This window comes from Mesoplodon bidens (genome assembly GCF_964165515.1).
Source record: "Mesoplodon bidens genome assembly, chromosome: 19".
Classification (NCBI taxonomy): Eukaryota; Metazoa; Chordata; class Mammalia; order Artiodactyla; family Ziphiidae; genus Mesoplodon; species Mesoplodon bidens.
Genome location: NC_138179.1, coordinates 42,302,416 through 42,327,321, shown reverse-complemented (window position 1 = coordinate 42,327,321; position 24,906 = coordinate 42,302,416). Strand labels below are relative to the sequence as shown.

The following is a 24,906-nucleotide window of genomic DNA, read 5'->3' as shown; positions in this document are numbered from 1 at the left end:
GGCAACTTCCGGAAGTGCGATGGGGTTAGGAGGCGGCATCCCTGTGATGGTGGTGGTGGGGTCCCCCAGGCTCAGGCCCTGGCAAGCTCTCCCTGGAAGCGCGCCCCCGGGCGGTCCGACCCGGACAACCTCGGGCTGGCCCGCTGGGCTTTGGCCGCTAGGAGACGCAGGGTCAGGGCGCTTCCGGGCGGGATGAGGAGTGGGGGGTCCGGGGCCACCGCGCTGACCGTCCAGCCTGGGGGTGCGCGCCCCTGGGTGCCGCCCCGTCCCTGAAGTGACCTTCAAGGTCGAGCTGCAGAGAGGGACAGGATATCCGCTGCCCGTCGATCACAAAAGGGACGGGCGCACCAGTTTAATGCGCGTGCGCGGGCAAGGGTTCTACCCGGCTGCGGGCGGTGCCTTCGGAGGTAGAAGTCGGCGCAGGGCCAGCGGGGGGCGCCTGTTTAGGGCTGGTATCCTCCGGCGTCCAGGTCGTGTGTGTGTGTGTGTGTGTGTGTGTGTGTGTGTGTGTTGTACGTGTATTTATGCTGTGTGTGGCTGGGTGTGGAGTGAGGTGGTGTAGAGCGTGGGGTGCATGCAGTGTGCGCAACACGTGTGGAGTGTGCGTGCATGTGGCGTGTGCTTTGTGTGTATGTGGTGTGTGTGGGGTGGGATGTGGTACGTGCCGAGTGCGGGTGAGATGAGTGCGCGGCGTGTGCGGTTCGCGTGTGACAGTGTACAGCGTGCGTATGCGGCGCGTGAGGTTCGCGTCCCGTCCTGCTTGAGTCCCCAGCTCAAGCGGGCTCAGCGGTCCTCTGCCTGCCGAGGTGAACCTCCGGCTCGGGCTGCAGGGAGTGCGGCGGGTAACCATGGCAACAGATGGTCCCGCGGCGGGGGTAGGGGGTGGGGAGGCGTCGGATGAGGCGCCCAGGCTGGGGTCTGGACGCGCTGCCCTCCTTGGTGACCCTGCTTGCCTGGGGGACCCAGCGACCTGACTCGGGAGCTCTGCCGGCCTGGGGCGGGGGCCGAAGGATTCCTGCCGTCTCGCCTCCCAGCGACTCCGGTGCGCAAAGCGCTTGCTGCTGTGAGGTGTGAAGGCTCAGCAAGGCTTCGGCGCTTCGGCTCCTGCTCAGGGATGATGAACCCGCGCGTTCTAAAGGTCGCCGGAATGCGTCGCAACCAGTTGTCGGGTTTTAAGACTCGCAGGTGCTCCTGTTGGGTCCCAGGACAAATGAAAAGACTGGGAAGGGCTGAAGGGAGGCTTCTCTTCAGTGGAGAGGGGAGCAGCTCGCTGGGTTCCGGAAAGCACAGACTTCTTTGCCAGCAAGTAGAGCCTTCTCGGGAAGAGGCTGGCCAAGCCTACCAGGATTGAACTTGGATATACCTGTGCTCCCCTCCCACCTTTGTCCAGAGCAAACTGGTGGGTGACGCCACCTTCTTATCCTGCTTAACACGAGGAGGTTGGTCTAGGCCATTTTTCTTCCTCCCTCCCTCCCTCCCTCCCTCCTTCCCTTCTTTCCTTCCTTCCTTCCTTCCCTCCTTTCTCTTTCTCTCTCTCTCTGCCTCCCTCCCTTCCTTTCTTTCTTTCCTTCTTTCTCTTTCTTCCTCCCTCCCTCCCTCTTTCTTTTCTTTTCTTTCATTCATAACCTTTATCTAGTGCAAAGATTCTCAAATGTGGTGCCAGGGGCAACAGCATCAGAATCACCTGGGAACTAGTGAGAAATGTATATTCTCAGGCCCACTTCCAGACCTACCAATTTGAGAACCACTGATCCAGGGTGGCCCTTGTGCTAAGCATGGGGCTATGTGATCCCTTCCCTCATGGGATCCTAAAACAAATCTAGTGTAGAAAGTTCTCGTTTTCTCTGAACGTCCGGTATTTTGCTTGGGGCTCCATCTAAAACTAGAGGAAACATAAATACTGCTTGACCACTTCCCCAAGGCTGGTCTGAGGAGGAGTGCAGCTATTTCAGAGGAGGAGGAGAAGGAGAAGGAGAAGCTGGAGGAACAGGAGGTTCTACTTCAGAAGCTGCTTGAGAAAGGCTTCAAGGGGTGTTGAGGAGCCCAACAAGAGTGCTGCCTTCTGGTGACAGCGTGCAGAGCTGGCTCTAAAGAATAGGGCTTCTTGACAAAGGGGGCTTTCAGTGTCCCAATCATACACCCAGCCAGGCATGAACTACCCAGTCTTTACTCAGATGTTTCATCCATTACTGCCAGCAGTTGGACTGGCCAAATTCAACAAAGGCTCTGAGCTGACAGGCAGTTGTGTGTGGATGATGTGTGAGTCCCCAGTCATCTCCATGTGGCTACAGAATGCAATGCATGGCTTTGTTTCAGCTGGGGTTTTCTCCAGACTCTTTTGGTTAGACTGATAGTAAAATGAACTTTGTGTAGCAAACTGCAACATTAGTTTTCTGTGGTGTCCTGAACTCCTCTGATAGGTAGCCGAGAAGGGTGCAGGGCATGTTTGAAATATAGTGTATTTCTGTGGAGGGGCTGGGAGGGGGAATCTTTGGACACTGGCCATAGAGAGGCCGAGTGCTGCCCTCCAGAAGTGTCCTGGGCTGGCCACACTGTGGGGGAGGGGGGGAGGCAGGAGGATCATGGACAACCTCCAGCAGGTCTGCTTCCAGATAACCTCCTTTATTATTTATACGTTTTGTTATGTCCACCAGTCAACCTTTTTCTTTAAATCAAGTCATTCTTTTTTACTTAAGTTACGTTTAAAAGGAAAAAATTTAAAATAACAGACTCAAATGGAAAATCAGTAGCACTCATCCAGGCTGAAGATGATCATAAAAAAAAATATCATGCAAATAAAACAGGGTTGTAACATTCCACTCTTATACAGTTGCCCGCCAGAGCTCTGAGCCTGGGTCCTCTCTCTATGCTACAGAGGGAGGTGTTTAAGATTTAGTATCACCAACCAGAAACTTTCTGCTAGAGAAACAAGAAGGCTTGGAGATGAAAAGGGAGCCGTTGTTACTTTCTCACTACGTGATACCCTGTCTCTTCATAACTCCTAAAACATGTAGGCCTTCCGTGGGCCAGGCCCTGTTCTAAGCAGCTTGCAAATATATATATTTTTTAATAAATGTATTTATTTATTTTTGGCTCTGTTGGGTCTTCGTTGCTGTGCGCGGGCTTTCTCTGGTTGTGGTGAACCGGGGCTACACTTCGTTGCAGTGCGCAGGCTTCTCATTGTGGTGGCTTCTCTTGTTGCGGAGCACGGGCTCTAGGCGTGCGGGCTTCAGTAGTTGTGGCACGTGGGCCTCAGTAGTTGTGGCTCGCGGGCTCTAGAGAGCAAGCTCAGTAGTTGAGGCGCACGGGCTTAGTTGTTCCCTGGCATGTGGGATCTTCCCGGACCAGGCTCGAACCCATGTCCCCTGCATTGGCAGGCAGATTTTTAACCACTGCACCACCAGGGAAGCCCAGTTTGCTAATATTAACTCAGTCATCGGGCCCACCCCATGAGACAGGTACTGCTATTGGTCCTGATTTTACAGGTGAAGAAACTGAGGCCCAGATGTGAGAACTTGCCCAGGGCTGCAGAGTGTTGAGTTAGTGAGTGCTGGAGTTCGGGAGCTGGTTTGAACCCGCCGTGCTGCTCAGGGCAGTGCCCCCGCCCCTGGTCCACCCCCAGCTGCACAGATGGGAAACAGCCCACAGCTCACTGCCCGCCTTAGCTCCTGTGTTCCCGATGCAGGAAGCTTATTCAGTAAGTCAGTCAACTGCCTGGAATTTTTTTGGGGGTGCTCTGGTGACGCCAGACATCTGTACTAGCAGGATACTTAATGTGGGACAGACCAGATTATTTTTCTCTCTTTTCTCTCTCTCTTTCTCTTTTCTGTTTGAAAGAGCCAATCAGGAGTAATTCTCAGAGTATCTGTTGGCCCGTCCCTGGAAAGTAGGGTAGGCTGACCGTGATAATCGTGGGCTCTCAGTTAAAGGTTGGGTGTCTCTTGGAAACCCGGGGGTTGTGGTTGTTGTGCCGGCACCTGTGAACACTCACTGCTCCGTGGACGTGGATGTCTAGGGATAACCCACCGGTCTCCTCCAGCCTGATTTGGGCCTGTCCAGAGTCAGAAGGTGGTACGGGCAGGTAGGAGGGTCTGGGTATCCTGGTATGGCTGCAGGCAGTGGGGGCGGGGTAGTCCTTCCAGGACAACTATGGGATGCAGGGCCAGGGAGCCGCAAGGCCTTTCCGGTCAGGCAGGACTCCAGCTCTAGGCTGGTGGTTAGGCAGCTATGGAGGGCAGGTTGGGATGGATGGATCCTGCAGATGGAGATGAAGTTCAAGCTGCAGGTAGAAGCAAGAGGCCGGGGGAAGGGAGAGGGAGGATTCATAGGTGAGGAATAGGCAGATCCTGACAAACCTGTCCTTCAAAGAATGTGTCTCCCATTGTTACAGCTGGATTTATTTGTTTAAGAGCTGAATTTGGGACTTCCCTGGTGGCGCAGCGGTTAAGAATCTGCCTGCCAATGCAGAGGTTAAGAATCTGCCTGCCAATGCAGAGGACATGGGTTCGAAAGCTGGTCCAGGAACGTCCCACACGCCACGGAGCAACTAAGCCCGTGTGCCACAACTACTGAGCCTGCGCTCTGGAGTCAGCGAGCCACAACTGCTGAGCCCGCACACCTACAGCCTGTGCTCCACAGCAAGAGAAGCCACCTCAATAAGAACCCCGCGCACCGCAACAAATAGTAGCCCCACTCGCCACAAGTAGAGAAAGCCCGCAAGCAGCAACGAAGACCTAACGTAACCAAAAATAAATAAATAAATTTATTAAAAAGAAAAAGAAAAAGAGCTGAATTTGACAAGTTCAGTACTTCCCACAGAAGGGTTTTCAAGTTTTTTTTTTGTTTTTTTTTTTTTTTTTGCAGTACGCAGGCCTTTCGCTGTTGTGGCCTCTCCCGTTGCAGAGCACAGGCTCTGGACACGCAGGCTCAGCAGCCATGGCTCACGGGCCCAGCCACCAGGGAAGCCCTACAGTAGGGTTTTAATCATTCCCGTGACTACCATCTATGAAGCACCTGCCCCGGTGCTTCGTCCTGGGGTAATCTCAGGGAGGCAGGCACCTCCTTATCATCCCATTTTTTTCAGATGAAGAAACTGAGGTTGGGGGAGGTAAGCGACCCCCCTAAGGCCACAGCTTGCGGGTGGGGACAGACTGGAGCAGGAGTTGGTCTGACTCCAAAGTCTACGCTCTTGAAAGTAGCTGTGAACGCACAGTCCTTGAAGTGGCTCAGTACTGACAGTGTCCACGGCGCTAGGTGGTGGACAGTGTCTTCTCTGCTCCTGGCCTGGCCACCCGGGTCCCCTCTCTGGAGCCAGTCAATGCTCACCCTTTCTTGAAACTTCTCCAGGGACATGTCTTATGTCTAGACTTATCCCCCCTTTCTCCCCGCCCCAGTGGCATTCTACCATTTGCAGTGTTTTCTTTCTTGCTGAACAATGTGGCATAGAGATTCTGGTTCCCTGTCATTTCTCATCCCCCCTTTCCCTTTTAACGGGGAGCCCACCCTTTACCACCTCTTGCTGGCTGTCCCTCTAGGGCCCATCCCCAACAAGAATGAGTGGGTTCCCCTGTGTTTGTCAGCCTCCTAAGGAATTAGGAGTTTATCATACACTGGATCCAAGTGGGAAGGCTGTAAGAAACCAGCAGGCTTTAGAATAAAAGGTCACACCCACAGTGGTCACTGCGTTTTAGTAACGACCAGCCCGGTCCTTTATTCCCATCCATGCTTTCTGCCTGGCGGTACCCTCCCGGTGGCCTGGGTGCAGGACCTGGTCAGCCCAGATGGAGATGCCCCTGGGCTGGAGGCGTGTGGACTTGGGACTGGGAGCTCCAGGCAGAGCCTCTTCGCCGCCCATCGGAGGTGGAGGTTGAGGTCCGAGCATCTGAGGGTCTGGTCCTATAGCTCGACCGCCACCAGGCCTGCGGCGCCTTCCCGAGATGGCTCCCGACACACCCCCGCCCCCGTGGCCACAGATGGTGGCACCCCCATGGGACAGTTCTGTGGTGAGAGGAAGTGGGGAGGCAGAAGAGGGGGATGAGAAGGAGAGGGAGGGGGAGGGAAGGAGTGGGGGCATCCTGCGAGTCTGGGAGCCATGGACCGGTGAGTGGACCTGTGCCTCCGGAGGTCTAAACTGGGCAGGTCGTAGTGCCGGCACCATCATGGCCAAGCATGGGCTGGGGCTGTCGGGACAGGGAGGCATGGTCGCAGGTCTACTGAGGAGACAGGCCCATCCGTGTCCAGTAGACCATCACAGCAGGAGCAGGCTCAGGCCCCGTGGCCAGCTTCTGGAGGCTTCCTGGAAGAGATGGACCTGGAAGAACACGTGTGTGTTGGGTTGGGAAGAAGGGATGGGGCAGGGGAAAGGCGGGTCTGGTGGAGGAGATGAAGCAGATGTGCCCGGAGGGAGGGATAGAGGGAATTCGGCTGGGCAGGGTGGAGCACAGAGGCACCCATGGTGGTTGGAGTCTGAGGAGGACCCCTGTGGGAATTCCTGACCCTCAGCTGGACTTGGGAGGGCACAGAGTGGGTGAAGGTGGGGCATGGGGGTGCAGAATGACTCCAGCCTGCTCTCATCTCTGTAAGTGGCTCTGTCCTTCATTGGGCAGCTCAGGCCCCGAACCTCAGACTCAGCCTTCATCTCTCCATTTTCTTCACCCTCCATCTCCCACAATCTATCCATAAACCTTGGAGGTCATGTATACCCTTAAAGGTGTCTTGAATCTGTCCATTTTGCCCCATCTCCACCCTGCCACTGAGATGTCCTGCTGGGAGCCCTGAGTGACCCCCTCACTGGCCGCACCTGCTTTTGTTCCTGTGCTCCTGCCTGGCAGTAAGTGTGCCATTTAATCATTCATGTCAGACCACGGCACGTCCCTGTGTGACCTCAGCTGGGGGCTCCGCCGGGGCCTTCCCATGGAAGCCCATCGCGTACCCATGCTTGTATACCAGCCTCTGAGCACACTGGCTTCCTTTCTTTCCCAGAAGCACAGGAGCCAGTCCCACCTCAGGGCCTCTCTCTTGCTCTTCCCTGCCTGGAATCTCGTCCCCTGGGGCTTGGTGTGGCCAGTTGGTCCTCATCATTCAGGCCACATCCCACATCCACCCCCACCCCCCCACCCCGCAGAGTCTCTTCCAGGTGAGGCCAGGTGACCTAAACAGAAGTCCCCTCTCCCCCACCCTCTCTATGGCCTGCTCTCTGCCATTATTGGGTAGGTATTTGTTCTCTTCGTATTATCTGCCCTCCCTGGCCCCTAAATTACAAACTCCAGGGTTCACTGTGTGTCCCCAGAGCCCGGGCCAGAGCCTAACACCAAGCGGGCTCCTGCTGCTTAGTTTTAGAAAGAACGAGTGACCTGCTTCTGCTTTGGCCAGGGGCTGTCACTCAGCAGCAAGCTGAGTCCTCCGAGCTTGCTTCCCGCATATTCCAGGAACACTGCCCTGCAGTTCTCCTCCCAAACCTGACCCACCGTGGCTACCCTTGTTCCCAGGGAGAACTGAGCCATTGCAGGCAGGAGGGAAGGGGCTGGGGAAGTTCTGTCTGGGCTGTCTGCTTTAGAAAGACCTGCTCCGAGTCTAGAGCAGAGAGGCTGGCAGGGGCTGCCTGGGCGCCCGAGGACTGACAGGGCGGGGGCGTCAGCTGGAGTTGCAGGGAGCTTGGTCCCACCCTCCCCTCTACCTCCTGGGCCTCTGACCTTGAGCAGTGGGTATTATGCGACCTTGACCAGGAGAACTGCAGCCACCAGCAGTCCTGTCACCAAGAGGGGCCAGCTTCTTGGCAGGAGGGCAGACCCTAAGGAAAGTCGGAGGAGCCAGTGAATGAGGGAAATGGGAGCATGTCCCTCACCCCGACTGCTTAATGGCAGGCGAGATGCCACCAGGCTCCCCCCACGAGCGCCCTGGTTTCATCACCAGCCCCTCCCGCCCCCAGGCCTTGTTCTCCTGCCCCAGCTGCACTGGCTTCCTGGCTCATTTCAATGTGATCCCTCACAGCCCCTGCCCGGCGGGGCCTGCCCACCTCCAGCCAGGCACCCACGGGGGCTGCCACCTTGCCAGCTCCCAGGTGACCTTTGCCCCTGAGATGGGTCAGGGTTGGAGTGAGGGTATGTGTGTGGGAGGCTGGCAGAGGAAGACTTTAGGAAGAAAGGAGCCCTCATGTGTCCATGGAACCTGGAGGTGGACTTCACCTGGAAGGCCTGTCTTGTGGGCAAACTGCCAGCCCCTCTGGCCCTCAGCCTCCCCGCCTTAAACAAGGCTGCTCACATCCACCTGCTCTCCTGTCTGCGCAGCCAAGATGCACAAAGTTGCACTGTAGTATGTCAGGGGCCGTGGGAATGTCAGGGACTCGAGATGTTCCCGGGAGAGAGGGACAGGGAAAGAGAAGATGACACCTAGTGGCAGGCTGGGCACCCTGGTCAGAGCTGTGCAAGCACACATCACCTGCAACTGCCTGGAGGCGCAATGGGTGCAGGTGGAGGGCAGGGGTGCACCTGAGGGGGTCATGGTCAGCGAGGTGCTGAAGACCCCGTCGCTGGCCTCGGAGCTGAGTGTGGGCAGCTGGGTGCCGAAGACCCCGTCGCCGGCCTCAGAGCTGAGTGTGGGCAGCTGGGTGCTGAAGATCCCGTCGCCGGCCTCCTGGAGCGTGGGCAGCAGGGTGCTGAGGAGCCCGTCATTGACCTCAGGCGTGATGCCCAGCAGTCTGCACATGAGCTCGTACACATGGACACTCTCAAAGGGCTCCACCTCCAGGCCCCTCTTGAAGCTGGGGCCCACGGCCCGGAAGATGGTCTTCATGTCCATGACGTTGTTGTCGAAGCCGTGCTCCCCGTTGTTGAACTGCACGTTCAGTCTCTGCGGGAAGGGAGGGTCCCGAGTGAGTTCTTGCTGGCCCTCCCAGCCCACCCCACCCTCTCCACCAGCACCCTCTGCACGGCCCTGCATTGGCAGAGGACCCGTGGAAGGAGTTCAAAGTGGGGGGGTGGGTGGGAAGGATTCTGAGCCTCAGTTTCTCTGAATTCTTAGCCCCCAAAGATCAGTGGCTTAAAGAAGGAGCCTTAGCGAAGACCCGATGACATGAATGGAGACCGCCAAGTAAATGGGGTGGAGCTTCAGCCCAAGGATGCTTGCTGGGCTCCTTTCCATTGCTGGGCACCGCAAACATCAGTACTTCCTTTCCCAGATTTCCTCCCCTGCTCTGCGTCTTTCTTCCCACTCAGCCTCCCTGGGTTCTTTGCTCTCACCGCTTCCGTGTCACTTTTACAGCTAATCTTCCCGCACTTTACCCTATACACATGTGCACACACAAACACATATATGCATGCACACATGTACACACAGGTATGCAATGCACGTACACCCCCCCCCACTCCTGTTACACAGTGCAGGTGTGTCCCTTTGGGGGCTGACACTCCCCAAATTAGGGTCTGGCTAGAAACGGGGTGCTTTTTACAGAACTGGAAAGAGACCCAGCAGCCCAGAGAAGCACCTGCACCCCCAGAGACTCACCCCATGGATGACATAGCCGAGGTCACTGTACATAAGCAGGGGGGTGACCCTGGGGTGGCTGGCGTAGTGGAAGGACTTGGGGAAGAGCTCCTTCTTGTAGACGTGGAGTCTGGGGTGGGCGTCCTTGAGGACCTCATATACTTTCTCCAGCTTTCCTTCCTTGGGGAGCAGCATCCCGTTTGGTCCGTAGTCTAGGAGCTCGAACTCAATGTCCTTGAAGGTGAAGTTGGTGATCTTGTGGATCTCCACCAGGTCGCTGGCTTTCTTGTTGACGGTGCCCATGCCATGGTCAGACACAATGATCAGGTTGAGGCTGCTTTCCAGGCTGCTTTTCCTGATGCTGTCCCGGAGGTAGCCCACGGTCCTGTCCACCTGCATGACCATCTTCTTCCTCTCCTGGGACTCGGGGCCATACTTGTGGCCTGTGGAGTCTGGCTCCCCAAAGTAGAGGGTGACCAGGTCCAGGCCCTCGTCTGTGAACCACTTCATCACAGTGTCGATGTTGGCCCTCCATTCCACCTCGTTCTTGTAGTTGTGCAGGGCGCCTTCCTTCCGGCTCAGCGTCACGGCCTCGCCTTGGTAGGTGACATTCCCGCCCGGGTAGAAGAAGGAGCCTGTCTTTAGGCCCTGCCGGGGGAGGTGGTGTCAGTGCCACGGGCCCCCTCCCACTTGTCCCCTGGCTGTCATGAGCTGCTGACGCGTCTGCCCTCACCGCCTGCCCTTGATCTGCCCACTCACCCATCCCTGCTCCTAACTGCAGGCACGGGACTTTGTATTCTCTGAAAGGCCTTTTATAGCTCTTACGTTATTAAGGCTGATACTGATTTTATAGAGGAGAGAGCAGGTGCCTAGTGGACTTGGCACTAATGAGATAGTAGATATAAAAGTATCCCAGATATGCTGCGTCCTCATCGACACTGTGGCCCTAGGTCACAGTGCTGCCCCAAGAGCCCTCCCCTTCCGGCCTGCAACCCGGCTTCTGCCTGCTATACTCTCGTCCAGCTGTGTGTCCATCGGCCCCTCCACACACCACCCATGACCTGCCCTTCTAGCCTTCAACCTGGCCATCCGTCTGTCTTTCCATAAACCGATTGCTCTTTTATTTACAGGTCCATCTGTCCTCACAACCATCTGTCCATGCATGCCCCGTCTGCCTGGCCACTCCCACTGGCCATTCTTCCTCGAGATGCCAAGTTCTTGGCTATGCTTTCTGCAAGTCAGCCTGGTGTCTGGTAGCTCCTTCCAGAGTGAGGGGACTCAGATATGAGTGGGTGCCTTGCCTATGAGGTGGGGGTAGCCTCTGAAGTTTATTCTGGGCTCACCTTGAAAAACATTCATTTGAGTTTGTTGCCAGGAAGCCCAGAACATTGCAAGATGCTGGGGTCCTGGGCTTTTCACTAGGATGACCCACCTCTTTAGAATAGCTGCCTGGCCCTGAGAGGTGTGCGGGAGGGGAACAGTACGGAGCCATTTCATTGTTACCTGCCTTTTTGTGGAGTCACATTATTTTCCCCGCGGCCCCCTTCCCACCAGTACTAAAGTCCAGATTTCACTCTGGTTGGGAGGATGGAAAAACCTCTCTGGGTCCCAGGGCTCCAGGGAGGACTGGGCAGGCTGTGTAGCTGCTGGTGGGTGCTCATGGGCATCAGGCTCCCACCTCCCGTGGGACCCCACTCAACACCCCTCTGTGCCAGGAGTGTCGGACTCCCAGGGCGGAGACTGGGCCTGCCATGGATGTCACGTGGTCATGGCCTCGTTGGCTGGGTCCCCCTCCCACCTCCCCCATCTGTCCGAGTGGGTGTGGGTGCAGCATTACCTGCCTTTGGGCTGTGATCCAGATGGGCAGGCTGCCGTTGTCCCACCACCTCTGCATGCCCAGTGTGGCGTGGTAGGGCAGCTTCACCTTGCTGCTCGTGTTGTAGAACATGTTGTGAACTACCCCGTGGTTCTCGATGTATTTGCCTGTGGGGTGGGTGGGCACGTAGAGGAAGTGGTGGGAGGGCAGGAAACAGCCAGGGCAGCGGGGAAGCACATGCCGCCATGGGAGCCGGGCTGGGCCGTCACAGCCACATGCTCTGACTCAGAGATTGTGCTTCCACTTTGAGCAGCTTACCCTGCAGCTAAACACGCACAAGGGCGCAAATACACACATGCCGGGATATCGTTTGCAGCCTCGTTGGTTTTAGCAAAGGGTTGGGAGCAACCTGGTTGGCTATCAGGAGGGAACTAATTAAATAAATTATGGCCCAGCCATGACATAAAATCCCAGGCAGGCAGATAAATGAACCAAGAGGAGGCAGGTTTTATAATTTATTGTTTTCATGGGCAAAATGCCTGTGTGTGAGTTCAGAAGGTGGAAAAGGCGGGGTGATGAAGAGCTCGCCTCCTTTCTCCACATCCCCATTGTGGCACGTTAAGTAAGGAGGTGACATGCAAAAGGGAGCACCAGGTGCCTCCGTTTGTGTGTGGAAGGGTCTGTGGTCATGGGAATGCTGGTGTGAGAATAAGCTGTCTGTACCGAATGATGTGCCCCAAAGTTGTGTCCACCCGGAGCCTCCAATTGTGACCTTGTTTGGAAATAAGGTCTTTGCAGATGTAACTGGTTTTGTTAAGATGAGGGCATTCTGGATCAGGGTGGGCCCTAAATCCAATGACAGGTGTTCTTATAAGGAGAGGAGAGATACACAGGGGCGAGATGGCCATGTGACAAGGGGTCAGGGATTGGAGAGCTGTGGCCACAAGTCGAGGAACGCCTGGGCCACCAGAAACTGGGAGAGGCAGGAAGGATCCTTCCTTACAGCCTCCGGAGGGAGGGTGGCCCAGTGACACCTGGATTTTAGCCTTTTAGCCTAAACAGAGCAATAATGGGTTCGAGGGTGGCTGAGAGGGGTGAGCAGTGGAAAGAGCAGGAGCCTCAGGCTCATCTCTCCTGCCTTTCTGAATCCTGGCCACCCTCACGTCCACCAGAAGCCCTCCCAGGTTGCCACCCTGGCTGTGATCACTGTTTAAACTGAGACACCCAGGTGTTTTTATCTGCCTTCTATCCGTTGCCACCAGCGGTAAGGGTTGCTGACCCCCCACCCCCCCTTGGCCGTGCCATGTCTGCCCAGTGAGAGTCTTCCCTCCTTGGTCTTTCCTTGGCCTCTGGCACCACGAGCCCCATGGGTCAGGGCTCCATGCATGTGCTCGGTTCCCTTCGTTGGTTCCCTGGTTTCTCAGCTTTCCCCCCACCCCCAAGCCCCACCTGAGTTCATCACTCACCAGTGACCAAGGTGAAGTGGCAGGGGCTGGTCATGGTGACAAAGGCCGGAGTCATGTAGCGAGCCTTCACCCCATCGAGCGCCATGGCATCCAGGTTGGGGGTGTGCACGTCCTGGTCATAGTTCCAGCGGAAACCATCGAAGGACACCAGGAGCAGCTTGTTCCGGGACCCCTGCCTGCGGATGGGTGCCCCTGACGCTGGAACCAGGAGGGTGGCCAGAGCCACGGCGAGGAGGACAGCCGGGCCTCCCATGATGGGTTCTCCCGACATGCGAGGACCCAGGCAGGCTCCTGCTGAGGAGCAGAGCAAAGTCCCAGGGTCACTGGGCAAGTCGTACCCTGTGCGACTGAAATGAGACCGTGCCTATACCTGTGCCTTAGAGAACGGCCCCCGGCCACGTGTCCTTGCCTGGCCCTCACGCGCACCTGCCTTTATTGCCAGCGGATCTCTCTGGGCTCCATGCCCTGCCCCCTTCGTGCATAAGTGTCTTTACAGGAAGCATGGGGACCATTCCCGAAGGCTTGGAGAGCAGAACGGACCCACTCCATCGGGAAAGCCTGTGTCCCCACCCCAGCTCTCGTAGTAACTCCTGTCCCTGTGCCCTGCTCACTCTGCTCCCAGAGCACCTGGATGGGAGCCCCTCCTCCAGACCATACTTTTGGGAGGCCTTTGGGGTATGTGGGTCTCAGGCCTGCCTGGGCCAGGGCTGTGGGGTGGGCTGGCCGGGGTCCAGGGTCCAGGAGGCTGGCCTTGTCCACAGGGAGCCCCAGCTTGCGGGGAGTGTCTCTTCCCCTCCCTGCCTATGTTAAGGGGGCTCCTGGGATGGGGCGGGCAGAGATCCAACCTGATGGCCCGGATTAGCACCTGCTGTGCCCTCCTTCTTGGGCCCCAGGGAGCCTCAGAGGGGTGCACAGGCGTGGGCAATCTCATTGTTGGAGTTCATCAACAAGGTGGTCAGAAGGGGGGCCTCCCTTTTTACCTTGTGCTCATGGGGAGGGTGGTGCGGGAGAGGGACCCCTGAGTTCATTGTGCAGTTTTCTCTCTGTCTCTGTCTCTGTCTCTCTCACTACCTGTGAAGCACATGCTGTGAGCCAGGCCCCGTTCTAAGTCCTGGGGACACAGCAGTGAACAAGATAAACGGTGTTCTTGGCTTCTTTCTTCACGGTTGGGGACACACAAAATAAAATGAATAAACAAGTAAAACAGTAAAATAGAGTCACCAGAAAGAAATAAAGCTGGGAGATGAGATGGAACATCTGTCTGGGGGTGTGTAGGAGGGGGCAGCACCAGATCGGTGGTCGGCCAGGGCCTGGTGAGAGGATTGTGGGGGAGTGATTCCGGGGGTCGCCAGCCAGGGGAGGGGGTTGGGGCAGGTAGGAGAGCGGCAGAGGGCAGAGAGAGGGCAGGTCCTGGGGCGTGTGGCTGTTGTACGGAGCCTGGCATTCTTGTGCAGTGCAGGGAGGATGCCATGGGATTTTTTTTTTTTTAATTAATTAATTAATTAATTAATTTTTGGCTGCATTGGGTCTTCGTTGCTGCCCACGGGCTTTTTGTAGTTGTGGCAAGCGGGGGCGACTCTTGGTTGCAGTGCATGGGCTTCTCATTGCGGTGGCTTCTCTTGTTGTGGAGCACGGGCTCTAGGTGCGCAGGCTTCAGTAGTTGTGGCACACGGGCTCAGTAGTTGTGGTACACGGGCTTAGTTGTTCCGTGGCATGTGAGATCTTCCCGGACCAGGGCTCGAACCCGTGTCCCCTGCATTGGCAGGCAGATTTTTAACCACTGCACCACCAAGGAAGCCCAGTTTGCTAATATTAACTCAGTCATCGGGCCCACCCCATGAGACAGGTACTGCTATTGGTCCTGATTTTACAGGTGAGGAAACTGAGGCCCAGATGTGAGAACTTACCCAGGGCTGCAGAGTGTTGAGTTAGTGAGTGCTGGAGTTCGGGAGCTGGTTTGAACCCGCCGTGCTGCTCAGGGCAGTGCCCCCGCCCCTGGTCCACCCCCAGCTGCACAGATGGGAAACAGCCCACAGCTCACTGCCCGCCTTAGCTCCTGTGTTCCCGATGCAGGAAGCTTATTCAGTAAGTCAGTCAACTGCCTGGAATTTTTTTGGGGGTGCTCTGGTGACGCCAGACATCTGTACTAGCAGGATACTTAATGTGGGACAGACCAGATTATTTTTCTCTCTTTTCTCTCTCTCTTTCTCTTTTCTGTTTGAAAGAGCCAATCAGGAGTAATTCTCAGAGTATCTGTTGGCCCGTCCCTGGAAAGTAGGGTAGGCTGACCGTGATAATCGTGGGCTCTCAGTTAAAGGTTGGGTGTCTCTTGGAAACCCGGGGGTTGTGGTTGTTGTGCCGGCACCTGTGAACACTCACTGCTCCGTGGACGTGGATGTCTAGGGATAACCCACCGGTCTCCTCCAGCCTGATTTGGGCCTGTCCAGAGTCAGAAGGTGGTACGGGCAGGTAGGAGGGTCTGGGTATCCTGGTATGGCTGCAGGCAGTGGGGGCGGGGTAGTCCTTCCAGGACAACTATGGGATGCAGGGCCAGGGAGCCGCAAGGCCTTTCCGGTCAGGCAGGACTCCAGCTCTAGGCTGGTGGTTAGGCAGCTATGGAGGGCAGGTTGGGATGGATGGATCCTGCAGATGGAGATGAAGTTCAAGCTGCAGGTAGAAGCAAGAGGCCGGGGGAAGGGAGAGGGAGGATTCATAGGTGAGGAATAGGCAGATCCTGACAAACCTGTCCTTCAAAGAATGTGTCTCCCATTGTTACAGCTGGATTTATTTGTTTAAGAGCTGAATTTGGGACTTCCCTGGTGGCGCAGCGGTTAAGAATCTGCCTGCCAATGCAGAGGTTAAGAATCTGCCTGCCAATGCAGAGGACATGGGTTCGAAAGCTGGTCCAGGAACGTCCCACACGCCACGGAGCAACTAAGCCCGTGTGCCACAACTACTGAGCCTGCGCTCTGGAGTCAGCGAGCCACAACTGCTGAGCCCGCACACCTACAGCCTGTGCTCCACAGCAAGAGAAGCCACCTCAATAAGAACCCCGCGCACCGCAACAAATAGTAGCCCCACTCGCCACAAGTAGAGAAAGCCCGCAAGCAGCAACGAAGACCTAACGTAACCAAAAATAAATAAATAAATTTATTAAAAAGAAAAAGAAAAAGAGCTGAATTTGACAAGTTCAGTACTTCCCACAGAAGGGTTTTCAAGTTTTTTTTTTTTTTTTTTTTTTTTTTTTTGCAGTACGCAGGCCTTTCGCTGTTGTGGCCTCTCCCGTTGCAGAGCACAGGCTCTGGACACGCAGGCTCAGCAGCCATGGCTCACGGGCCCAGCCACCAGGGAAGCCCTACAGTAGGGTTTTAATCATTCCCGTGACTACCATCTATGAAGCACCTGCCCCGGTGCTTCGTCCTGGGGTAATCTCAGGGAGGCAGGCACCTCCTTATCATCCCATTTTTTTCAGATGAAGAAACTGAGGTTGGGGGAGGTAAGCGACCCCCCTAAGGCCACAGCTTGCGGGTGGGGACAGACTGGAGCAGGAGTTGGTCTGACTCCAAAGTCTACGCTCTTGAAAGTAGCTGTGAACGCACAGTCCTTGAAGTGGCTCAGTACTGACAGTGTCCACGGCGCTAGGTGGTGGACAGTGTCTTCTCTGCTCCTGGCCTGGCCACCCGGGTCCCCTCTCTGGAGCCAGTCAATGCTCACCCTTTCTTGAAACTTCTCCAGGGACATGTCTTATGTCTAGACTTATCCCCCCTTTCTCCCCGCCCCAGTGGCATTCTACCATTTGCAGTGTTTTCTTTCTTGCTGAACAATGTGGCATAGAGATTCTGGTTCCCTGTCATTTCTCATCCCCCCTTTCCCTTTTAACGGGGAGCCCACCCTTTACCACCTCTTGCTGGCTGTCCCTCTAGGGCCCATCCCCAACAAGAATGAGTGGGTTCCCCTGTGTTTGTCAGCCTCCTAAGGAATTAGGAGTTTATCATACACTGGATCCAAGTGGGAAGGCTGTAAGAAACCAGCAGGCTTTAGAATAAAAGGTCACACCCACAGTGGTCACTGCGTTTTAGTAACGACCAGCCCGGTCCTTTATTCCCATCCATGCTTTCTGCCTGGCGGTACCCTCCCGGTGGCCTGGGTGCAGGACCTGGTCAGCCCAGATGGAGATGCCCCTGGGCTGGAGGCGTGTGGACTTGGGACTGGGAGCTCCAGGCAGAGCCTCTTCGCCGCCCATCGGAGGTGGAGGTTGAGGTCCGAGCATCTGAGGGTCTGGTCCTATAGCTCGACCGCCACCAGGCCTGCGGCGCCTTCCCGAGATGGCTCCCGACACACCCCCGCCCCCGTGGCCACAGATGGTGGCACCCCCATGGGACAGTTCTGTGGTGAGAGGAAGTGGGGAGGCAGAAGAGGGGGATGAGAAGGAGAGGGAGGGGGAGGGAAGGAGTGGGGGCATCCTGCGAGTCTGGGAGCCATGGACCGGTGAGTGGACCTGTGCCTCCGGAGGTCTAAACTGGGCAGGTCGTAGTGCCGGCACCATCATGGCCAAGCATGGGCTGGGGCTGTCGGGACAGGGAGGCATGGTCGCAGGTCTACTGAGGAGACAGGCCCATCCGTGTCCAGTAGACCATCACAGCAGGAGCAGGCTCAGGCCCCGTGGCCAGCTTCTGGAGGCTTCCTGGAAGAGATGGACCTGGAAGAACACGTGTGTGTTGGGTTGGGAAGAAGGGATGGGGCAGGGGAAAGGCGGGTCTGGTGGAGGAGATGAAGCAGATGTGCCCGGAGGGAGGGATAGAGGGAATTCGGCTGGGCAGGGTGGAGCACAGAGGCACCCATGGTGGTTGGAGTCTGAGGAGGACCCCTGTGGGAATTCCTGACCCTCAGCTGGACTTGGGAGGGCACAGAGTGGGTGAAGGTGGGGCATGGGGGTGCAGAATGACTCCAGCCTGCTCTCATCTCTGTAAGTGGCTCTGTCCTTCATTGGGCAGCTCAGGCCCCGAACCTCAGACTCAGCCTTCATCTCTCCATTTTCTTCACCCTCCATCTCCCACAATCTATCCATAAACCTTGGAGGTCATGTATACCCTTAAAGGTGTCTTGAATCTGTCCATTTTGCCCCATCTCCACCCTGCCACTGAGATGTCCTGCTGGGAGCCCTGAGTGACCCCCTCACTGGCCGCACCTGCTTTTGTTCCTGTGCTCCTGCCTGGCAGTAAGTGTGCCATTTAATCATTCATGTCAGACCACGGCACGTCCCTGTGTGACCTCAGCTGGGGGCTCCGCCGGGGCCTTCCCATGGAAGCCCATCGCGTACCCATGCTTGTATACCAGCCTCTGAGCACACTGGCTTCCTTTCTTTCCCAGAAGCACAGGAGCCAGTCCCACCTCAGGGCCTCTCTCTTGCTCTTCCCTGCCTGGAATCTCGTCCCCTGGGGCTTGGTGTGGCCAGTTGGTCCTCATCATTCAGGCCACATCCCACATCCACCCCCACCCCCCCACCCCGCAGAGTCTCTTCCAGGTGAGGCCAGGTGACCTAAACAGAAGTCCCCTCTCCCCCACCCTCTCTATGGCCTGCTCTCTGCCATTATTGGGTAGGTATTTGTTCTCTTCGTATTATCTGCCCTCCCTGGCCCCTAAATTACAAACTCCAGGGTTCACTGTGTGTCCCCAGAGCCCGGGCCAGAGCCTAACACCAAGCGGGCTCCTGCTGCTTAGTTTTAGAAAGAACGAGTGACCTGCTTCTGCTTTGGCCAGGGGCTGTCACTCAGCAGCAAGCTGAGTCCTCCGAGCTTGCTTCCCGCATATTCCAGGAACACTGCCCTGCAGTTCTCCTCCCAAACCTGACCCACCGTGGCTACCCTTGTTCCCAGGGAGAACTGAGCCATTGCAGGCAGGAGGGAAGGGGCTGGGGAAGTTCTGTCTGGGCTGTCTGCTTTAGAAAGACCTGCTCCGAGTCTAGAGCAGAGAGGCTGGCAGGGGCTGCCTGGGCGCCCGAGGACTGACAGGGCGGGGGCGTCAGCTGGAGTTGCAGGGAGCTTGGTCCCACCCTCCCCTCTACCTCCTGGGCCTCTGACCTTGAGCAGTGGGTATTATGCGACCTTGACCAGGAGAACTGCAGCCACCAGCAGTCCTGTCACCAAGAGGGGCCAGCTTCTTGGCAGGAGGGCAGACCCTAAGGAAAGTCGGAGGAGCCAGTGAATGAGGGAAATGGGAGCATGTCCCTCACCCCGACTGCTTAATGGCAGGCGAGATGCCACCAGGCTCCCCCCACGAGCGCCCTGGTTTCATCACCAGCCCCTCCCGCCCCCAGGCCTTGTTCTCCTGCCCCAGCTGCACTGGCTTCCTGGCTCATTTCAATGTGATCCCTCACAGCCCCTGCCCGGCGGGGCCTGCCCACCTCCAGCCAGGCACCCACGGGGGCTGCCACCTTGCCAGCTCCCAGGTGACCTTTGCCCCTGAGATGGGTCAGGGTTGGAGTGAGGGTATGTGTGTGGGAGGCTGGCAGAGGAAGACTTTAGGAAGAAAGGAGCCCTCATGTGTCCATGGAACCTGGAGGTGGACTTCACCTGGAAGGCCTGTCTTGTGGGCAAACTGCCAGCCCCTCTGGCCCTCAGCCTCCCCGCCTTAAACAAGGCTGCTCACATCCACCTGCTCTCCTGTCTGCGCAGCCAAGATGCACAAAGTTGCACTGTAGTATGTCAGGGGCCGTGGGAATGTCAGGGACTCGAGATGTTCCCGGGAGAGAGGGACAGGGAAAGAGAAGATGACACCTAGTGGCAGGCTGGGCACCCTGGTCAGAGCTGTGCAAGCACACATCACCTGCAACTGCCTGGAGGCGCAATGGGTGCAGGTGGAGGGCAGGGGTGCACCTGAGGGGGTTTTGGTCAGGACTCCGTCACCGGCCTCCTGGAGCGTGGGCAGCAGGGTGCTGAGGAGCCCGTCATTGACCTCAGGCGTGATGCCCAGAAGTCTGCACATGAGCTCGTACACATGGACACTCTCAAAGGGCTCCACCTCCAGGCCCCTCTTGAAGCTGGGGCCCACGGCCCGGAAGATGGTCTTCATGTCCATGACTTTGTTGTCGAAGCCGTGCTCCCCGTTGAACTGCACTTTCCGTCTCTGCGGGAAGGGAGGGTCCCGGGTGAGTTCTTGCTGGCCCTCCCAGCCCACCCCACCCTCTCCACCAGCACCCTCTGCACGGCCCTGCATTGGCAGAGGACCCGTGGAAGGAGTTCAAAGTGGGGGTGGGTGGGTGGGAAGGATTCTGAGCCTCAGTTTCTCTGAATTCTTAGCCCCCAAAGATCAGTGGCTTAAAGAAGGAGCCTTAGCGAAGACCCGATGACATGAATGGAGACCGCCAAGTAAATGGGGTGGAGCTTCAGCCCAAGGATGCTTGCTGGGCTCCTTTCCATTGCTGGGCACCGCAAACATCAGTACTTCCTTTCCCAGATTTCCTCCCCTGCTCTGCGTCTTTCTTCCCACTCAGCCTCCCTGGGTTCTTTGCTCTCACCGCTTCCGTGTCACTTTTACAGCTAATCTTCCCGCACTTTACCCTATACACATGTGCACACACAAACACATATATGCATGCACACATGTACACACAGGTATGCAATGCACGTACACCCCCCCCACTCCTGTTACACAGTGCAGGTGTGTCCCTTTGGGGGCTGACACTCCCCAAATTAGGGTCTGGCTAGAAATGGGGTGCTTTTTACAGAACTGGAAAGAGACCCAGCAGCCCAGAGAAGCACCTGCACCCCCAGAGACTCACCCCATGGATGACATAGCCGAGGTCACTGTACATAAGCAGGGGGGTGACCCTGGGATGGCTGGCGTAGTGGAAGGACTTGGGGAAGAGCTCCTTCTTGTAGACGTGGAGTCTGGGGTGGGCGTCCTTGAGGACCTCATATACTTTCTCCAGCTTTCCTTCCTCGGGGAGCAGCATCCCGTTTGGTCCGTAGTCTAGGAGCTCGAACTCAATGTCCTTGAAGGTGAAGTTGGTGATCTTGTGGATCTCCACCAGGTCGCTGGCTTTCTTGTTGACGGTGCCCATGCCATGGTCAGACACAATGATCAGGTTGAGGCTGCTTTCCAGGCTGCTTTTCCTGATGCTGTCCCGGAGGTAGCCCACGGTCCTGTCCACCTGCATGACCATCTTCTTCCTCTCCTGGGACTCGGGGCCATACTTGTGGCCTGTGGAGTCTGGCTCCCCAAAGTAGAGGGTGACCAGGTCCAGGCCCTCGTCTGTGAACCACTTCATCACAGTGTCGATGATGGCCCTCCATTCCACCTCGTTCTTGTAGTTGTGCAGGATGCCTTCCTTCCGGCTCAGCGTCACGGCCTCGCCTTGGTAGGTGACATTCCCGCCCGGGTAGAAGAAGGAGCCTGTCTTTAGGCCCTGCCGGGGGAGGCGGTGTCAGTGCCACGGGCCCCCTCCCACTTGTCCCCTGGCTGTCATGAGCTGCTGACGCGTCTGCCCTCACCGCCTGCCCTTGCTCTGCCCACTCACCCATCCCTGCCCCTAACTGCAGGCACGGGACTTTGTATTCTCTGAAAGGCCTTTTATAGCTCTTACGTTATTAAGGCTGATACTGATTTTATAGAGGAGAGAGCAGGTGCCTAGTGGACTCGGCACTAATGAGATAGTAGATATAAAAGTATCCCAGATATGCTGCGTCCTCATCGACACTGTGGCCCTAGGTCACAGTGCTGCCCCAAGAGCCCTCCCCTTCCGGCCTGCAACCCGGCTTCTGCCTGCTATACTCTCGTCCAGCTGTGTGTCCATCGGCCCCTCCACACACCGCCCATGACCTGCCCTTCTAGCCTTCAACCTGGCCATCCGTCTGTCTTTCCATAAACCGATTGCTCTTTTATTTACAGGTCCATCTGTCCTCACAACCATCTGTCCATGCATGCCCCGTCTGCCTGGCCACTCCCACTGGCCATTCTTCCTCGAGATGCCAAGTTCTTGGCTACGCTTTCTGCAAGTCAGCCTGGTGTCTGGTAGCTCCTTCCAGAGTGAGGGGACTCAGATATGAGTGGATGCCTTGCCTATGAGGTGGGGGTAGCCTCTGAAGTTTATTCTGGGCTCACCTTGAAAAACATTCATTTGAGTTTGTTGCCAGGAAGCCCGGAGCATTGCAAGATGCTGGGGTCCTGGGCTTTTCACTAGGATGACCCACCTCTTTAGAATTAGCTGCCTGGCCCTGAGAGGTGTGCGGGAGGGGAACAGTACGGAGCCATTTCATTGTTACCTGCCTTTTTGTGGAGTCACATTATTTTCCCCGCGGCCCCCTTCCCACCAGTACCAAAGTCCAGATTTCACTCTGGTTGGGAGGATGGAAAAACCTCTCTGGGTCCCAGGGCTCCAGGGAGGACTGGGCAGGCTGTGTAGCTGCTGGTGGGTGCTCATGGGCATCAGGCTCCCACCTCCCATGGGACCCCACTCAACACCCCTCTGTGCCGGGAGTGTCGGACTCCCATGGCGGAGACTGGGCCTGCCATGGGTGTCACGTGGTCATGGCCTCGTTGGCTGGGTCCCCCTCCCACCTCCCCCATCTGTCCGAGTGGGTGTGGGTGCAGCATTACCTGCCTTTGGGCTGTGATCCAGATGGGCAGGCTGCCGTTGTCCCACCACCTCTGCATGCTCAGTGTTGTGTGGTAGGGCAGCTTCACCTTGCTGCTCGTGTTGTAGAACATGTTGTGAACTACCCCGTGGTTCTCGACGTATTTGCCTGTGGGGTGGGTGGGCACGTAGAGGAAGTGGTGGGAGGGCAGGAAACAGCCAGGGCAGCGGGGAAGCACACGCCGCCATGGGAGCCGGGCTGGGCCGTCACAGCCACATGCTCTGACTCAGAGATTGTGCTTCCACTTTGAGCAGCTTACCCTGCAGCTAAACGCTCACAAAGGCGCAAATACACACATGCCGGGATATCGTTTGCAGCCTCGCTGGTTTTAGCAAAGGGTTGGGAGCAACCTGGTTGGCTATCAGGAGGGAACTAATTAAATAAATTATGGCCCAGCCATGACATAAAATCCCAGGCAGGCAGATAAATGAACCAAGAGGAGGCAGGTTTTATAATTTATTGTTTTCATGGGCAAAATGCCTGTGTGTGAGTTCAGAAGGTGGAAAAGGCGGGGTGATGAAGAGCTCGCCTCCTTTCTCCACATCCCCATTGTGGCATGTTAAGTAAGGAGGTGACATGCAAAAGGGAGCACCAGGTGCCTCCGTTTGTGTGTGGAAGGGTCTGTGGTCATGGGAATGCTGGTGTGAGAATAAGCTGTCTGTACCGAATGATGTGCCCCAAAGTTGTGTCCACCCGGAGCCTCCAATTGTGACCTTGTTTGGAAATAAGGTCTTTGCAGATGTAACTGGTTTTGTTAAGATGAGGGCATTCTGGATCAGGGTGGGCCCTAAATCCAATGACAGGTGTTCTTATAAGGAGAGGAGAGATACACAGGGGCGAGATGGCCATGTGACAAGGGGTCAGGGATTGGAGAGCTGTGGCCACAAGTCGAGGAACGCCTGGGCCACCAGAAACTGGGAGAGGCAGGAAGGATCCTTCCTTACAGCCTCCGGAGGGAGGGTGGCCCAGTGACACCTGGATTTTAGCCTTTTAGCCTAAACAGAGCAATAATGGGTTCGAGGGTGGCTGAGAGGGGTGAGCAGTGGAAAGAGCAGGAGCCTCAGGCTCATCTCTCCTGCCTTTCTGAATCCTGGCCACCCTCACGTCCACCAGAAGCCCTCCCAGGTTGCCACCCTGGCTGTGATCACTGTTTAAACTGAGACACCCAGGTGTTTTTATCTGCCTTCTATCCGTTGCCACCAGCGGTAAGGGTTGCTGACCCCCCACCCCCCCCTTGGCCGTGCCATGTCTGCCCAGTGAGAGTCTTCCCTCCTTGGTCTTTCCTTGGCCTCTGGCACCACGAGCCCCATAGGTCAGGGCTCCATGCATGTGCTCGGTTCCCTTCGTTGGTTCCCTGGTTTCTCAGCTCTCCCCCCACCCCCAAGCCCCACCTGCGGCCAACACTCACCGGTGACCAAGGTGAAATGGCAGGGGCCGGCCATGGTGACAAAGGCCGGAGTCATGTAGCGAGCCTTCACCCCATCGAGCGCCATGGCATTCAGGTTGGGGGTGTGCACGTCCTGGTCATAGTTCCAGCGGAAACCATCGAAGGACACCAGGAGCAGCTTGTTCCGGGACCCCTGCCTGCGGATGGGTGCCCCTGACGCTGGAACCAGGAGGGTGGCCAGAGCCACGGCGAGGAGGACAGCCGGGCCTCCCATGATGGGTTCTCCCGACATGCGAGGACCCAGGCAGGCTCCTGCTGAGGAGCAGAGCAAAGTCCCAGGGTCACTGGGCAAGTCGTACCCTGTGCGACTGAAATGAGACCGTGCCTGTACCTGTGCCTTAGAGAACGGCCCCCGGCCACGTGTCCTTGCCTGGCCCTCACGCGCACCTGCCTTTATTGCCAGCGGATCTCTCTGGGCTCCATGCCCTGCCCGCTTCGTGCATAAGTGTCTTTACAGGAAGCATGGGGACCATTCCCGAAGGCTTGGAGAGCAGAACGGACCCACTCCATCGGGAAAGCCTGTGTCCCCACCCCAGCTCTCGTAGTAACTCCTGTCCCTGTGCCCTGCTCACTCTGCTCCCAGAGCACCTGGATGGGAGCCCCTCCTCCAGACCATACTTTTGGGAGGCCTTTGGGGTATGTGGGTCTCAGGCCTGCCTGGGCCAGGGCTGTGGGGTGGGCTGGCCGGGGTCCAGGGTCCAGGAGGCTGGCCTTGTCCACAGGGAGCCCCAGCTTGCGGGGAGTGTCTCTTCCCCTCCCTGCCTATGTTAAGGGGGCTCCTGGGATGGGGCGGGCAGAGATCCAACCTGATGGCCCGGATTAGCACCTGCTGTGCCCTCCTTCTCAGGCCCCAGGGAGCCTCAGAGGGGTGCACAGGCGTGGGCAATCTCATTGTTGGAGTTCATCAACAAGGTGGTCAGAAGGGGGGCCTCCCTTTTTACCTTGTGCTCATGGGGAGGGTGGTGCGGGAGAGGGACCCCTGAGTTCATTGTGCAGTTTTCTCTCTGTCTCTGTCTCTGTCTCTCTCACTACCTGTGAAGCACATGCTGTGAGCCAGGCCCC

The 24,906-nt window shown here is 56.9% G+C and overlaps 2 protein-coding genes across 2 annotated transcripts; both read right to left on the bottom strand.

The window, feature by feature from the left end:
- Positions 1–5,747: 5,747 nt before the first annotated feature.
- LOC308607365 (ectonucleotide pyrophosphatase/phosphodiesterase family member 7-like) lies at positions 5,748–13,015 on the bottom strand (the record flags this gene model as incomplete). Its single annotated transcript, XM_081219210.1, has 6 exons — positions 5,748–6,310; positions 7,692–7,789; positions 8,625–8,847; positions 9,502–10,128; positions 11,318–11,463; positions 12,763–13,015. 5 exons carry the CDS (start codon positions 13,013–13,015, stop codon positions 7,707–7,709), a joined length of 1,332 nt encoding a protein of 443 aa, XP_081075336.1. The 3' UTR covers positions 5,748–6,310; positions 7,692–7,706.
- Positions 13,016–16,898: 3,883 nt separating this feature from the next.
- Positions 16,899–24,091, bottom strand: LOC308607238 (ectonucleotide pyrophosphatase/phosphodiesterase family member 7-like). The gene is made up of 6 exons (XM_081218950.1): positions 23,806–24,091; positions 22,360–22,505; positions 20,543–21,169; positions 19,638–19,887; positions 18,843–18,940; positions 16,899–17,461 (listed from the first exon to the last, which is right to left on the bottom strand). Exons 1-5 carry the CDS (start codon positions 24,074–24,076, stop codon positions 18,858–18,860), a joined length of 1,377 nt encoding a protein of 458 aa, XP_081075076.1. The 5' UTR covers positions 24,077–24,091; the 3' UTR covers positions 16,899–17,461; positions 18,843–18,857.
- Positions 24,092–24,906: the final 815 nt, after the last annotated feature.

What these genes read in the sequence shown, in the direction of transcription:
- LOC308607238 (XM_081218950.1), bottom strand. Translation starts at nt 24,076, where the DNA reads ATGTCGGGAGAACCCATCATGGGAGGCCCGGCTGTCCTCCTCGCCGTG. An exon ending in GGATCACAGCCCAAAGGCAG is followed by an intron (nt 21,170 to 22,359) that starts GTAATGCTGCAC and finishes CTCCCCCGGCAG; the next exon opens with GGCCTAAAGACAGGCTCCTT. An exon ending in CCTGACCAAAACCCCCTCAG is followed by an intron (nt 18,941 to 19,637) that starts GTGCACCCCTGC and finishes GACTTTCCTTAG; the next exon opens with GGTCTGCCCTCCTGCCAAGA.